Below are 16,497 nucleotides of genomic sequence, written 5' to 3'. Positions count from 1 at the left end.
TACTTGGAAACATCAATGACACGACATCCTGAAATGACTTTATATAAATATGTATTGAATTTTATTTTGACTGTCCATTTTGATTTTTGAAGGTATTAGTAAAATCATCCAAACCGAGTTGCCTGTTATCCCAGAGTTTGGCACCCCAGACAGGAGAATCTGGGGTGCTCACTGGCCAATCAATCAAGCCATTTGGTGTACTCCAGATTTAGTGAGAAACTGTGTATAAGAAAAGGACGGAGAGACATAGAGGAAGACACTCAATGTTGCCTTCTGACCTGTATGTGAGTACGGGCAGATGCACCAATGCAGACTTAAAAGGACAAAAAGAAGTGGTGTTCTTTAAAGGAAGAGGCAGCTTATATTTATATAATACATAGACTGAAGCAGAAAATAAAGGTAAACAAACACATACATACCTAGAAGTACACCTAGGTACATACATTTCCATATGTATTCACACATGTGTAATTGTATCCACAAATGCACACACACACACACACACACACACACACACATATATATATATGATATATTTATTGTTCTTTACAAAGTATTATTTATTATATAGCTTAATCTGGCTTCAAATTCATGATTCTCCTGCTGCAGCCTCCTATGTGCTGAAATCATAGGCATATAACACCATACTTGTCTCTGAATATATTTTTTCTGGCTACTTTTTAAATAGTTGTTTTAAGTTGACCACAAACTTGGTCAATTCTATGTTTCTGGAATATAAATCACAGAGATAGATGTTTCATTAAAAAAGGCAACAATGGATCTAAGAATTGGGTAGAGCTGGGAGAGAGCTTGCCTGACACGCGTAAAGTCCTGGGTTCAAGACCAGCTTAGGCTATATGAGAACTTGTCTCAAACAATAAAACAAACATCACCAACAAAATCCAAACTGCTTCATTCTGGGCTCATTCAGTGGAGGGAGAAAGAAAGGGATTACAGTATACCCATATATGGAAAACCATAGACTAAATCACAGAATTTCCCTTGCACTCAAATGTTATAAAAAGGAAGTTAAACCATTTTAGTACTGTTACAACGCTATATTGATAATTAAGAAAATTTAATAAGTATTGTGGTTGAATGTGAAATGTTCCCCATGGGTTTTCATGGTTGATTAGTAGGAAGGTTGGAGAACTTTTAGAACATGGATTCTCACTAGAGGAAGAAGGTCACAGAGGGTGGGCCAGCTCCTGTTCATACTCTGCTTTCTGAATGAACATAGAAACAGGAGAAAAGTGGGAAACAACATATCCCTCACCTCCTGATTTATATTCCAGAGAAACAATTCCTCACTGGATCTCCTCATGATATTAACTCTGATGATCAACCTACATATAATCAAAAGGTAATATTATTCAAATATATGGGAAAATAAAAGCAAGTCATTTAGTTATATTTTTGAATCAAACCCAGGGCCTCACACATGCTAGGCCAATGCTTTCCCACTGAGCCACATGCTCAGGTGTAAGTGATTTATAATAAAGGCATATTCACTTCAAACACAAGTAAATGCTTAAACACAGCTGTGCTGGGCGAAATGCCATGAAATAAACAAGATCTTGCCTCTATTTACCCACATAAGATGTGTCTTGGTGATGGATTGTCAGGTGACGGTCCTCGCCATGCAAGCTGACTCCGTGAGTTTGACTCCCAGTACCTACTGAGGAACTAGAAAACTGACTGAACAATTGGTCTCCTCTCTCTCTTTTACACACACACAGACACACACACACACACACACACACACAATGTGATATGTGTGCATTTATTCTCATGTATGTGCACCACACATGGAATTATAGTAAGTAATAAAACATGTTGTGAGACCATTTCCCTCTTTGCTTGACATTCTGAAATAAGAGTTAAGTATATGATACTTTTTGGTATAATTTCCATGAATTCAACAACTGCAGACCTAGGCTGATACATTCTATGTCAGATATCACAGTGTGCTTTGTCACTGGTGACATGACTTCTGACATGGTAACCTTTGCTGCAGTCATAAATGAAATAGAAACTAATGTTCCTGGCTCATCTAAAATATTTTTGAAATTTTAGATGAGAGTGAAGTGAGGGGTCCAGGCTTATAGAGTTACAACCCTGGTTTCCTCTTGCCTAGACATCCAACAGGGCACTAAAACGTTATACACAACAAGCATTGCTGGATGCCAAGTCTGGGTTAAGCATCACAGGACATGTACCTTCCCCTTTCTCTGCCCACAAAGTCTAGTTAACTCCTCTCCGTATTTCAAAAACAAGAAAACATCTCCACAAAGGTGGAACCTCTATTGAGTAATTATCTTACTGGTAGAAGACAACAAACAAACAAACAAACAAAACCACCACCAACAAAAAAACCCAAACCAACAAAACATTCCCCACCCCCCACATGGGCAAAATATCAACCAAAACCAAAACCAAAAAAAATCTAGGTCAAAGGTAAGTGTTATGAAGATAACCAGGCAGTGCAGGCATAGTGTGGTATGAAACCTCACAGTAGGGGACAGGGAATACTTAGAGAGGCTGTGGGGTGGCATTGATGGAGAAGGCTGTGAAGGAGCTGGAGCAAGCATGGTCCTGGCAGGAGATTGCAAAGGCCCTGAAGTAGGAAGGAGTATGCTTGAGAAACAGAAAGAAGACTGGCTAGAAATGAAAACTAGGTGAGGAGGGAAGAAGGCATTGGATTTGGGGGGATGGAGAAGGTGGGAATTGTTGAACTGCCCTTATGTGATCTCGAAGGCCTGTGGTCCCTTTACACGGCATCTACAAAGGCTGCCTTTCTGGCATCTGATATGTGGATCTTTGATCCTTACAAGTTAACGGAAATTATCATCGTGGCCCATAGAGGACTTGGGAAAATGCTGAAGAAGCTAGTATGATTTTGTTGTCAAGGGAAACTCCTTTTAAAATTATTTTATCTTTAGTTATGTGTGGGTGTGTGTGTCTGTATGGGTGTGTGTTTACGTGAATGCAGTTGCCTGTGGAGGCCAGAATAGGCACTGGATCTTTTGGAGTTACAGTTTGTTGTGAGCCATCCACCATGTAGGCCCTTAGGATTGAACTCAGGACATTCATTGGCCTTAGCAGAAAGTGCCTTTACGACCCGAGACATCTCATCTCGGGCTCTCAAAAAATCTAAACTGAGTGTATCCAGGCTTTAGTTTGTGATCTTGGTTTCTTTTCTTTTAATGACTCACTGAGTTTAATTAGGGTTTCGTACATGAGCATGGGTGTGGGGCTATTTATTGGAAGAAAACAGATGACATCTCTCAGCAGTCATTAATTTCCACTAATCTCCTCACTAGAGGCCTCGTGTGCCCTCCCCTGGTATGACTGACAGGCTCCATCACATGCAGGTCTTGTACAAGTCATCAGACTTGCTGTGAATTCATGAGCGCAACAGCCACGTCAGCCATATCATGTCCAGAAGACAGCATCTCACAGCTCTCCTCCCCGTACTCCAGCTTTCTTTCTCCACCCTCTTTTACCATGTTTCCTGAAGGAGGTGTCCATACCAGTGTCCCATGCTCAGCCCTATTTATTCTCAGGACTTTTACCAGTTTTGAGTGACCGAATCAATCACTATCTATTGAATTAATCACTGTTGCCTATCAGCTTCTACGATCAAGGAGGAGTTGTTCAGCCGTCTCCCGTCCTCGTCTTCACAGACATTGATTCATAGTCACTGAGTTAAAGGCATACAGTATGAAGCGAAGCCATTTGTCTCTTTGAACAGTTGCAAGTCGGACCAACAATTCCCACGGGCAGGAGATGTGTAGGTGATTCAGTGCAGAGACGACTGAATTCATCAACCCCATAAACAAAGGACTGACAATTTCAGTCAGATTGCTAAATACAAAACCGAAGTTCAAAGAGGAGAAAGATAACTGTCCTTTATCAAGAGAACACAACAGAAGCTAACCAGGGTCTCCTTGTAGTCCCGAAACTCTTTCTACGGTCTTTATGGCAGACTGCCTTTATCTGCTTTATAAATGTTCTTCCACTTGGACAGCTGTCAACTTGCTTCCTTTCACCACCCACTTCTTCCTCTTTGCTAACCTCCGGATTTTCTGCCCTGGGTGCTGACAGGAATTATCTATCAGGTTCCAGCTAGGTTTGGCTCACTGGGCTCTGAGGAAGCAGAGCTCGTATTCCGAGTGGGCTCGCGGCAGGGATGGTCTGGGTAGGGTTTGGGCAGCGCCATCCACTGCGTGCGGGTGGTACCCTGTGCGATCAGTCGGGTCTGCGAGCGCCTGAGCGCCCACTGGCGAGGAGGAAGTGTCCTCTCCTTGCTGCTGGAGGCGCAAGCCCCAGGTAGCGAAATCCAGGGCACACACAGCCCCGCCCACCACGCAGTTCCTGTCACGTGCCCTTGCGCCGTCCAATCAGCGCCCGGAAGCTCTCGGCTTGTGATTCAAACTGCTGCGCGGCCAGCTCCGGCGTTGCCGGGCGACTGCTGCGGGTTGGGAATGGAGCACCGCATAGTGGGACCCGGGCCGTACCGGGCCACCAGGCTGGTGAGTGAGAGCGGGGCCGAACCGACCCCACGCCGCTGTCACCGCCGAGACTCGGGCTGTGTGGAGTCGCTCGGGGGCTGCCGGTGCTGGTGGTCGTGTGCTGGGATCGCGGTTCCACACTCTGCCCCGCAGCGGGCAGACGAGGCCCGGAGCCAGCCCTCTCACCAGGGTGGCTTTAACTTCTTCTGCCGCCAGTGGTTGGATTCTCGGCTGTAGACCGCATCTTTAGCCTTAACGGGAACCGAACAGCAGGGGATCGCGTTCCCCTTTGTCCTAGGGACCTACTCTAGCTTCTAGGACAAGACGGACCGCGGGTGGAGCTGTAGGACCACCCTATGGGTGGGTGTAGCTTTTGCGGGTTGCGGTCATCCAGGGAGGGCGTGACTCCTTCCTGAGTGACACTGTTGACACTTGACAAGTGTTCTTTGTAACGGTGCACAGCACGGAGGTGGATTGCCCCTCTAAGGTTCCTGCCCCTGACGTTTCAGTTGTTGCCAGCACCTACTTCGCGTTGGGGATCAGCTCTGATAGGTGATCTGAAAGCTTCGCAGATGCACCAGGGTGAGGGTCTTTCTCGTGGAAACAAATTTTGACACTCAGAGACTTATTTCTAGGAGGCAGTAATTTTACTGACTCCTGTCTCAAACGGTTAGGTTTTAGGCTGCCTGTCCTTTGTTTTATTAGACTTTTGAGGCAAGTGGAGAATCAAATAAAGATCACAAATCTTCACACAAAAGAGCACATGCCACACACATGTGAAGTTTCTCCTATGATTTTAGGGTCTGTGGTATTGTTTCATTTGGCTGAAAACAACACATATTTGCATAGGGTCATTGGTCTGGGCTGGACTCATGTCAGTGGTTCTTCCAATGGAAATCATTCATGTGTCACTATCTGGTGATTTGACTGGCACTGGGTGGTGTCACGTGGTGGTACCCTGGTCCTCAGTGTTTGTTGAACCAAGTATCTCCGATGGGTTTGCTCAGATTCTTCATGAAGTGCGCTTATGGTGTCATGACGTTTTGTTCACGCCTCGTTGGCCAAAGCAAGTGAAATGGCTGAATCTAGAATATAGACATTTATTTCCATTAAAAAGACATTGTTATTATTATTGTTGTTGTATGTTTTGTGCATTTGTGTGTGTAGAGGTTAGAAGGCAACTTTGGGAAATCATATCTTTCCTTCTACCTTTATGTGCAAGGATGGAACTCAGGTTGGCAGCCTTGTGTGGCAAGTATCTTTATCCACTGACTGAGCCACTTTTTCTACTTTTTAGATGGAGAGGTAGTAAGGGTCACATTGCTGAGGTGCCTGTGAAGAGGTTTGGAGGCATCGTTGTGTAACCCACGGAACACTCAGAATGATCCCATTTATTTTAAGAAAGAATAAAACGAATAATGAATGTAGGTTTTATTTACGGCTCACTTCTAAGAGGTATGAACGGTAACAACAAGATAAAGATAGTCTTAGAAATGGATTTTTCACAACTGCATTAGCAGAAGTGGCTCCACCATGTAAACTCTCCTGGGTCAGGACTACTGTTAGTTCTGACTTGAGGGAAGATAGAGGTTGTTCCGTTTTCATGATTTTTGCATGAACTGTAATGGCAGTCCTCCCCTATCTGGAAAGGATACATTGTAAGAACCCCAGTGTGGTTGGTTTGAATAAGATTGGCCCTCATAGGCTCCTATATTTAAATGCCTTGTCACTAGGGAGTGGAACTGTTTGAAAAGATTACAAGGATTGGGAGGTGTGGCCTTGTTGGAGGAAGTGTGTCACTGGGGGTGGGCTTTGAGGTTTGGAAAGCCCATGCTAAGCCAAGAGTCTCTGTCTCAGTCTGTGTATCAGGATGTAACTCTTAGCTGTTTCTCCAGTGCCTGCTCGCTTCCTGTCACGATGATAATGGACAAAGCCCCCAAAACATTAAACAAGCCCCCAATTAAATGCTTTTCTATAGAAGAAATACCTTGGATCATGGTGTTTCTTCACAGCAATAGAACAGTGACCAAGACACACAGCAAATGTCTAAAACTGTGATAGTACTAGACCCCATGTATATTATATATAGTGTGTGGTTTTTGTCCGTATACCTATGATGGTTTAATGTAAGTTAATACACTGAGAGATTAACAATGGTAATAACAAAATGGAGCCATTAATATATTCTACTAAACTTCACTGTAATACTTTGGAGCTATTGGTCATTAAAGGTTACTGGAGCACACGCACTGTGAAACCTCACCCATTGGCCTGACACCCTAAACACCACTAAACGCCTACTTTGTGGGCAGCATATATGGTGTGGACACAGTGAACATTGAACTCATGAAGCAATTTCACTGTGCTTCCCAGAGCTGCATGCAACTGAAAACTTAGGAACTGTAAATTTTTGGAATTTTCTATTATTCAGAGGCCTGTTTACTGTGGGTGACTGAAATTTTGGATAACTGTTGACTATTATATCTCCTGTTAGGGTAGGATAAAAAGAACACGTTTCGTCTTCTACACAATTTATTTACAGTACTTGCTCAAGGGAAACAAAGTGAATCTTGTTATGACAAGACCTTACCTGTCTCATGGTAAAAATGAGTATAGTAATTGGAACTGTTTTAAGTGCCATTGTGGTGGCTTGAATATGAATGGCCATCGAGGGCTCATATATATGAATTCTTAGTCATTAGGGAGTGTCACTACTTGAGAAGGATTAGGAGGTGTGGCTTCATTGGAGTAGTTGTGGCCATTTTGGAGGAAGTGTGTCACTTAGGGTAGCTCTGAGGTTTAAAAGGCCAGGGTAGGCCAGGCCAGGCCAGGCCCAGCGTCTCTTCCTGCTGCCCACTGCTGCACGTGTAGATCGCTCAGCTACTTCTTCAGCACCATGTCTGTTTGCACATTGCCATGCTCCCCTCCACCACGAGCTAAACCTCTGAGACTGTAAACCTCTGAAACTGGAAGCAAGTCCAGATTTAATGCTTTCTTTTGTAAGAGTTGCTATGGTCATGGAGTCTCTTCACAGCCATAGGACACTGACTGAGATAGTTGTCGTCACAGAGCTGGACAGGGTGCCCATCTTCATGGTTGCAGAGGCTCAATGTGTAGATGCTGCTGGATTCTCTGTCACATGACCATATTATCACAGGAGTCTGTAAAGAAAAATGCTTTCTTTGGCTGCTTTTAACCCCTACCTCCAGTGACATTCAAGCCCAGTTTAGACTAATCAGCTAGTTAAACAGAAAAGTATGTGGGCGATTAATAAACACCCTTCTGATTTACCAGAATTTTGCAAGTAGGCAATTCAGCTTTCAGTCTTATTATATATTTGAGAAACTGAATATTAAACATTGAGATTTGGAAGATACAGTGATAGCCAGGTTTTCCCCCCCTAAATGTGAGAAATTATAGTTCTTATTATAGTTGTATTTTATGAATATAATCCAGCCATGTCCTAAAGCTTTTATTGAATAAGTAATTATTTTTTAATTTGTTCTCTCTTGTTCTTCAAGGCTGACCCTCCTTCCCTTTTTCTTGGCCCCGGTCTTTCTTTCAACACCATTCTCAGCTTCCTGCCTCTTCAGTAAGAGCCTGGAGGACCTATTAGCACACAGTGGGTGTCCATATCCTCCGTACTGGTTTGTTGTACTGTCTAATAATATATAACAGCTTCAGTTTCTTAAGCACTGGTGTCTGGCTTGAAAGTGAGACTTTACAGATTAGGTAAAATTTTATGGTAAAAATTAAATGAAAGATCCAGTTCACGACAGAATAGGCACTAGTCAGCTACTTATTTGCCATCATTGAAACAGTTGTCTGCTTTTTTTTTTAATTCTCATAAAAGTAGTTTACAGAAGATGTTTACAATATAGTTTAGAACAAATCCCTAACTTTTTGCAAGGTGGTCGCTATCAGAACCTGGTTGATGAATGAAGCTGGATGAGGAGAATTTTTTGAGAACTCCAAGGCAGAAAGCCTTGTAATCTTGGTTTGTCCATAAGGTGGTTGTTCTGGGAAGGTGTGTCTGTGCCCCTCCCAGGAGTATTAGATAGGAGTGGGATTACTTTAGATTACCTCCATCACTGTACCATCCTATCCATCACTGTACCGTCGTATCCATCACTATACCATTGTATCCATCACTGTCAGAATGATGTTTCTAAGCAGGAGTTGTCCTGGTGAATGTATACAGCCTGAACCGACCCTTAGAATACCTTCTGAATATAAATTGTCTGATGCCCTGAATAAAGATAGCTCTTGCATGACGCTTTAGTTGGCCTCCGTTTTAGTCTCCACTCACCTATGTTTACGATGCCAATAGAATGGTAACAGTTACTGGGAGGATCATACAAAGGCACAGTGAGGAGAAAGATTGGAACTATGTCTGCTGTCTGAGGAACCAAAACCGACAGCCATTCACTCACTTACATCCTAGAAGCAGAGTGTAGTTACATCCAAGAAGCAGAGTGTAGTCAAGAGCCTCATGAGGGTGGGGTTACTTCTGAGGCATGCCAGGAGCATTGCTGTGGTGTCCTTGTTATCTCTGTCATAGGCTGTGGAAAACCCTGAGGGTTTTTGTATAGTGACCACTCTCTGATGCTCTCAGTAGCCACTCACTGCTGCCTCTGTGAGCCAACTGCTGGGATGTGAACTAGGTAGGTCCTAGCAGAAAGCAGGCGCTTCCTTCTGCCAGATGTACTTACATCTTGCTTTCCTATCACCAAAGGAAGAGGCTGAGTTGTCTTGACATCTAGAGAGATCGTTCTTTTGTCTTTTGACATTGAATCTATCAGTGGCATTTGGGAGCAAAAGGAAACTGGATTATTTTTTATGGTACTTAACGTGTACCAAACCTTTTGTAAGCAGTGAATGGAAGATCTGGGATTAGAACCCTGTTCACATCCAGAACCTCATGTTTTCCCCATTTTTTTAGAGATTGATTCTGTCCTTTTGAAGTGACATAGCCTCTCTTTTAGTACAAGGTCAGAACTTTCTAGCAGTGTCTTCAGCAACTGTTGCTTGAATGGATCAAGGATGACCAACCCTTGAGAAGTTGCGTTTTGCTTGTTTCTCTTCTGTGACTAGGTTCTGCTCTTGCTTCAGTTGTAACAAAATAACCATAATGTGGACTTTTGTAACTGTTTCTGAGTGTGAAGTTCTACTGCATTACTTGCACTTACACTGTTTTGTAACCATTACTTCATAACTTTTCATTCTTTAGGACTTTAAGAGTTTGAAGACTGCAAATAAATATACCATGTCTCCACCTGTTATTCCAGTGCATTTTAATTGAAAAAATTTGATTTTATCTGTCTACCTACTTACTCACTTACCTATTAATGTATCAATTTGTGGATCAGTCTGTTTATCATCTAACTTAGGGTCTTGTATAAGCTAAATATAGTTCCTAGTCTTCAAGCAGTTTAAATGGAAAACGGGTACTCCTTGATTTAAATATTTGGGATGATTAACCTCTAAAAAACACGAGTCGATGACTAAATGCTCTTGTGTCCTTTGCCTAGTGGAATGAAACGGTGGAGCTTTTCCGGGCCAGGATGCCTTTACGAAAACATCGTTGTCGGTTCAAGAGTTATGAGCACTGCTTCACCGCATCGGAGGCTGTGGACTGGCTACACGAGCTTCTGAGGAACAGTCAAAACTTTGGGCCCGAGGTAACCCGTAAACAAACAGTCCAGCTACTGAGAAAATTCCTGAAGAATCACGTTATTGAGGACATCAAGGGAAAATGGGGCCAGGAGGATTTTGAAGACAACCGTCACCTCTACAGGTAATGGCAGTGTGTGAACTCTGAAGAAGGAACGCAGGGTGACTGAGTGCATCTGGTCAGCATCTGGAAACTTCCTGAAGTGAAAGAATTTACTGTGTCCATTGAAGCGATGCTTCTGTTTGTAATGTGCTAAGTGCCTAGCTGAATAGGCTGTTAAAATAAAACCAGCTGCCATTTGTCCTGCTTTGTCAGGGCACCACAGAGCAGGATTTTGTTGCAAGGATTTCCAGTAGGGAAAATTTCCATGCCTTCTCCCTGCCTGGCAGGGTGGGTGCAGTAACTTCTAGAGTATCAGAAAGGGTAAAACAGTTCTGGGTTTGTAGTAACTTAGTACTTCTAGAGTACCAGAAAGGGTGAAACAATACTGGGTTTTTAGTAACTTAGTACTTCTGGAGAATCTGAAGAGGGTGCAATAAAACCTCTGGGTTTAACTGTGCTGAGTACTAAAGATTGAAATCTTCAGGCAGATTGTCTTGTCTTGAAACAGCTCAGGGAACGTGTGTGGGCTGTGTTAGAAGTCCTTAATGTTTCTAACCGAGCCTGCTGCTGTAAGCCTGCCCCTCTCCATAGGATTTGCTGACAGTATTTTATGATGTGGACATTCACCACCAGGTAATCCGAGGGAAAAAGGAGCTCTCTCCTTATAGTGCCTTCTCACTCCAAGTTTTTGTATTTGATAGCCGGAGGCCCAGGAGACTCACCTGAAATCCAGATGATGGAAGAAAACTGAAAAAGAATGAGGTCACACAAACCAGAGAGGAGCTGTTTTCTGCTGTCTGTAGAAGCCCTGTCGGTGCCAAGCCCTAGGGAGAGGCTAGCAGAGGGAGTGGAGAGTACAGACTTACTGCTTGCTTCCCTTTCCCTGACAGAAAGATGAGGACCCTGATTATAGCACATCCCATGAGCTGTTGGCCTGGGATGCATGGCCTTGAGCTAAGAGATGCTGCTGTCTTACACCTGAGCTATTTCTTTGTTTCCCTCAGGGTAGCTCCCGTGCAGAGTAGAACAGGGTGAGGCAGTCATAAGCACGTAGGGCTAAAGACGATACTGTTGTGCATTTTTTGTCAAACCCCCTCATGGAGTGCCCTCAGAAGCCTTCTGTGCCTACATGTAAAGATTGTCGTCTGAGCAGTCAGTTGTCTCCATTTGACAGTTATTTACTGATCTAACTTTAATTAGGGTCTTAGATAGTCTCTGTTTCTTCTGAGGCCTGGTTGCTTAGTGGGAAGTCTAGTCTTGGGTCTCCATGCCAGGCTGCATTGGGAGTTCTTAAGTGATTACCCTTGTGGGTGCTTCCTTCCTTGTACCCATCAAGATTTAGCTAGGACCTTTCTGAAAGGCTTCTCTGAATGAGTAATATCTAGGGTTTTCTATTGTGACATTAAATATGGCATCTCCCATTGAGTGCCCCTGAGGCTCTGGAATCCTTAGAACACCATAGATGTGTATTCCTGGCCATTGAGCTGACCACTGAGCACTAATTGTTAGATATTTCATTTCAATGTTAAGACTTAATCATGTATCCCTTTTGATAAAAGAATTCACAAGTCAGATGATGCTTCCTTTTTTTTTTTTTTTTTTTTTTTTTCGAGACAGGGTTTCTCTGTGTAGCCCTGGCTGTCCTGGAACTCACTCTGTAGACCAGGCTGGCCTCGAACTCAGAAATCCACCTGCCTCTGCCTTCCAAGTGCTGGGATTAAAGGCGTGCGCCACCACTGCCCGGCTGGACTTTAATCTTTGTGATGGGAGCCTTGCTTTGTTATTCAAGCTGACTTTAAACTTCCAGACTGAAAAATAATCCTGCTGCTTTAGTGTCCTGAAAAGTTGGGACTACAAATAGGACCCACTGCACCAGGCTGGAAGTTTTTTCTTCACATACTTTTGACCCATGCTTGGGTGAATCTGAAGACAGACCTTATGGACCTGGAGGACTGATTCTACCTGGTTTCTCCCTTGTTTCTTAGTTTTGGTAACAGTGTTTCTGAGTCATGAACAGGACAGCGTTTTGTTATTTAGTATCTAAAGACTCACTGTCACTTTCCTCTCCTCTGCATGGGAATTCTGCAAATTAACCTCTGACTTTTTCCAGTTACCTAGATTAGTCTTGGATGGAGTGTATTTAAACCTGTAAATCATTGGTGAAGTGCCCCTGACTTGCATTGAGAGTGAGGTGATTAGTGTATAGCCAGCTGTTGCGCCTGTGCAGGCTTTTGTGATTGGTGCTGGAGAGAGGTAGCAGTCCACACTAGTGCTCTAGGAAGAGCGGCCTTGGATGTTCTGACTGGTATATCTCCAGTGCCTTTCCTCAGGTGAGAAGTGCTAAAGCCAGGTTTAAAAGGAAGCTGAGAAGGAGAGAATAAGCCAAAGCAGGGGAGATTGGAAATGGTGGAGAGTCAGTGGTGGTGGAATTGAGGGAATACTTCAAAAGAATCAGATTGATGGAAGGGAGCGCTTTCTAAGTAGTCTAGAAAGTGCTGGGAAGGACAAGGAGAGGAGTTCTTGTTGGAAAGAAACTAACATTCCAGATCATCTCTTATGTTACAAACTCAATATGTAATTTTACATTTAACTCAACTCCTGAAGATGCAGGGATACTATGCTCCTAATTAGAGGACTTATTTTCCTTCCTTTTGGAGAGAGTCCTACTCTCTAGTCCAGGATGGCTTGAACTTGTGACAGTCCTGGCCCAGCCTTCTAAGTGCAGAGATTACGGGTGTGCGCCACCACTCGGAGCTTTCCTAAATATGAAAGTTGGGAAATGAATAAAGCTAGGTTTTCAAACATGCTCAGTCATGAGTTAGCAAGGGAGGAGCCATCATCTCAGTCAAGGACCATCTCTAAAGTCTGTGTTCTTGTGCTGTGCCAGGCTATCTCAGCTTCCACAAGATGAGGTTGGCATAGCTTAACAGATAGATTCGTGGTGAATAAACACAGGGACTCATGGGAACGTTTGGTGTGGCCAGCGCACCTGTAGCCACATAGTTCTTGTGATGCTTAGTGACTAATATATGCCTTCATTAAGAAATTCTTGTCAAGTGAAGGAGATGTGGGCAACAGTGTAAACTTTGCTCATCTAAACACAGCAAGCTTGTCTCCCAGGTCTGTGCCGTCAGTTACACAGATGTAAAAACTCTGTTATCTTTTCTTTTGCTTTTTGTTTATGTACTAATGAGGTCAAACCCAGCGTCTTGGACTACCTTTGAACTATATGTTTGCCACCTGACTATATGTCTTGAAGAGAGAGATTACATATATGCGTTGGATAATTTTATAACAAGGTGATGAATAAAAGTACTCATTTTGTACTTTTTAATGGGAGAAGTGCTTGGCTGGTTGTAGCTCTTTAGTGGGATTGCTCTGGAGTCTGGCTGACCCTTGACTCCCATTACTGGTGGGTAACCAGAGGGACTCCAAGCTTATTTATTTATTTATTTATTTATTTATTTATTTATTATTTTAAACCTTTTTTAAGACTTTATTTTTTAATTGAAAATATTTGTATATATTATTTTTTCATGCTTTCCCTAATTCCTCCCAGATCCTTCCCACCTCCCTACCCACCCACCTTTATGTTCTTTCTCTCAAAAGAAAAAAAAAGTCTAAAACCCCCAAAAATAAACACTACCCGCAACAGAAATCAAAATGAGTAAGTAAAAGATCAGTAAGACAAAAAGGTGCCCCAACAAAGCAGAATGAGACAAGGCTACACCAACCTCTGAGTTTATTTTTGTTGGCCAAGTATCCTGTGTATGGTACTGCCCTGAAATGTGGTTAATGAGACCAGTGAAGGTCATTTAGAGAAACCCACTTTTCTTTTGTTAATGAGTATCAATTGTACATAGCTTCTTGATTAGAGGTGAGAACCCCTGTCCACTCCTACTCTCAATGTTAGGACTCTGGCTTGAACCTGTACAGGCCCTCTGCATGCTTCCGCAGTCTCATTGAGTTCATAAGTGGGTCAGCATATCAAGACCCAGGCTCAAAATGAAAATGCGTTTTATATTTCAGATCCTTTTTTTTTTCCCATATAGGATGCTTTAAATATTCTATGATCTAGAAAATTCTGAACTCTAAACCACTTCTTGGTCTGAAGCATTTTGGATGAAGGTGAGATTAAATCAGAGAAAGCACAGATGCATAGAACAGTGGGGCCGCAATAGAAGTTCAGAACCAGCTGTGTACAAATACAGTCAGTCGATAGGAAATGATCAGCCTTGTCAGCAAACAGTTTTGGCACTGCTGGGCATTGAACCTAAAGCTTTGCACATGTTAGGAAGGTACTCTGCAGCTGAGCTATGCATTTCCACCCATTTCAAATGATTTCCCAACATCTGGATATCCAAGTGTGTAGATGCAAAAATAATTCACAGTGAGTCTCAACCTAAACCTCATAAATCTATAAAAGTTTATTCAAAGTAGCTCATCGATTTAAGTGTAAGACCATAGCGTTACATCTTGAAGTTAGGCAGAGATTTGTTCAGATGGGACTCCAAAAGCACCTGTCACAAAAGAAGAGACGAGAAATTGGAAAAATGTCAAAATGAAAAACAAAAAAAGGTTGCTGTGAGCCAGCACTAAGCATGAAAAGGAGTCTGGAGAATTGGCTCCGCAGCTGGGAGCATTGTTGTTGTCGCAGAGGGTGCAGAGGACTCAGGTTCCCTTCCTGTATCCATGTGGCAGTCAGAACTACCACTCCAGTTTCAGGGATCTGAAGCCCTGGTCTGGCCTCCAGGCACACACACAGTGCACCAAAACCATGTGCACATATTCAAAATAGAACAAGGGAAAATATTAACAAAGAGGACGAGAAGTCAAATTAACAGGCAGAGTTATCTGCAAACCACATATGTGACAGTGGACTGGGACCAAGGGCATACGAAGGAAGAGCTTTCGAACTCAGCAGTAATAGAGCAACGATTCAAAGAATGGGCAAGGGGTTTGAACAGATGCTTGTAAAGATGTTTAGCGCAGTGAACCTTATGGAGGTGCACAGTGAAGCCACAGCAGGATGCTACCAACTCTCACAGCAGGTAAAATAAAGGCACCAGCAATGTCAAGTGCTACTGAGATGCAGAGGTTGAAACCTCCTCTGTCCTTGGCAGGAGTCCTTGGTTGGTAATCACTTTGGAATTAATAAATATAGATGATCTCAGTCATTCCTGTTCCTCGTGGGTATTTCCCCCAGAACAATGACATTTTAGTGTATGAATGGAAAATTTATGAGTGTTACAGTGGATCTACTAATAATTGCTAGTAACTGACTATCCCATGATTGGATAAACAAATACAATTCATCTGTAAAATAGAACACTGTCAGGTTTGGGGAGGGTGTTCTACCATACAGTGAGAGAAAGAAAGGATGTCTGGGGGCTGGAGAGATGGCTCAGCAGTTAAGAGCACTGACTGTTCTTCCAGAGGTCCTGAGTTCAATTCCCAGCACCCACATGGTGGCTCACAACCATCTGTAATGGGATCTGATGCCCTCTTCTGGTGTGTCTGAAGACAGCTACAGTGTACTCATATATATATAATAAAGAAATGAATCTAAAAAAAAAAAAAAAAGAAAGGATGTCTGGAGGAGCAAAGACACTGCTGTTTCTTGATGGAGTAGCGGCTACAATGTGATTGTGTGTTCAAACTGATACATCAACCCTCACATTAACTTTACTATAGGCCAATAGGCAGAGATTTGAAAAGTCTTATTTGAATCTCTGATGCCAGAAACTTGAGCAGATGTTTCAAGATGTGTGGCCTCGTAGTCATTTTTTTCTGTGATCCTATGAAAGATTTTTGCATCATTATCTTGTGAGTCTTGAAGGGACTTGCTTTAGTTACCACACCTCCAATCGGATGGACCATTTACTCCCTCTAGTGGACACCTTTTAAAAAAATTTTAATAGGAAAAGAAAATGTATGCATGTGATTTTTTTTTTCTTTCACTATTTTCACCAAGTCCGTAAAGATCAGTTTTTCAGGTACTAGGTTTAAATGTCCGAGGCACTAAAACCAACAAAGGGTGTGGACCTGTAGGCTCAGAGACCTAGCTTCATCTTAAGTGAATAGAGGGCAAGTATCCAGGATCTAGTTGCTCAGGTAAATTTGTGGGCATAAAGCAAAATAGAAAGTATACCTTGCCTTCTCTCTTCTCTTCTCTTCTCTTCTCTTCTCTTCTCTTCTCTTCTCTTC

The 16,497-nt window shown here is 42.8% G+C and overlaps 1 protein-coding gene across 1 annotated transcript in view; it reads left to right on the top strand.

The window, feature by feature from the left end:
* The first annotated feature begins 4,428 nt into the window (after positions 1-4,428).
* Positions 4,429-16,497, top strand: part of Depdc1b (DEP domain containing 1B) — a 63,096-nt gene continuing 51,027 nt past the window's right edge. The window contains exons 1-2 of the mRNA XM_028784046.1: positions 4,429-4,535; positions 10,046-10,311. Of these exons, the coding sequence (XP_028639879.1) occupies positions 4,488-4,535; positions 10,046-10,311 (314 nt within the window). The 5' untranslated portion in view covers positions 4,429-4,487. The remainder of the gene's footprint in view (positions 4,536-10,045; positions 10,312-16,497) is intronic.

Source organism: Grammomys surdaster, unplaced genomic scaffold (genome assembly GCF_004785775.1).
Source record: "Grammomys surdaster isolate TR1022 unplaced genomic scaffold, NIH_TR_1.0 99, whole genome shotgun sequence".
Taxonomy (NCBI): domain Eukaryota; kingdom Metazoa; phylum Chordata; class Mammalia; order Rodentia; family Muridae; genus Grammomys; species Grammomys surdaster.
This window is presented reverse-complemented; position numbering and strand designations above follow the sequence as displayed.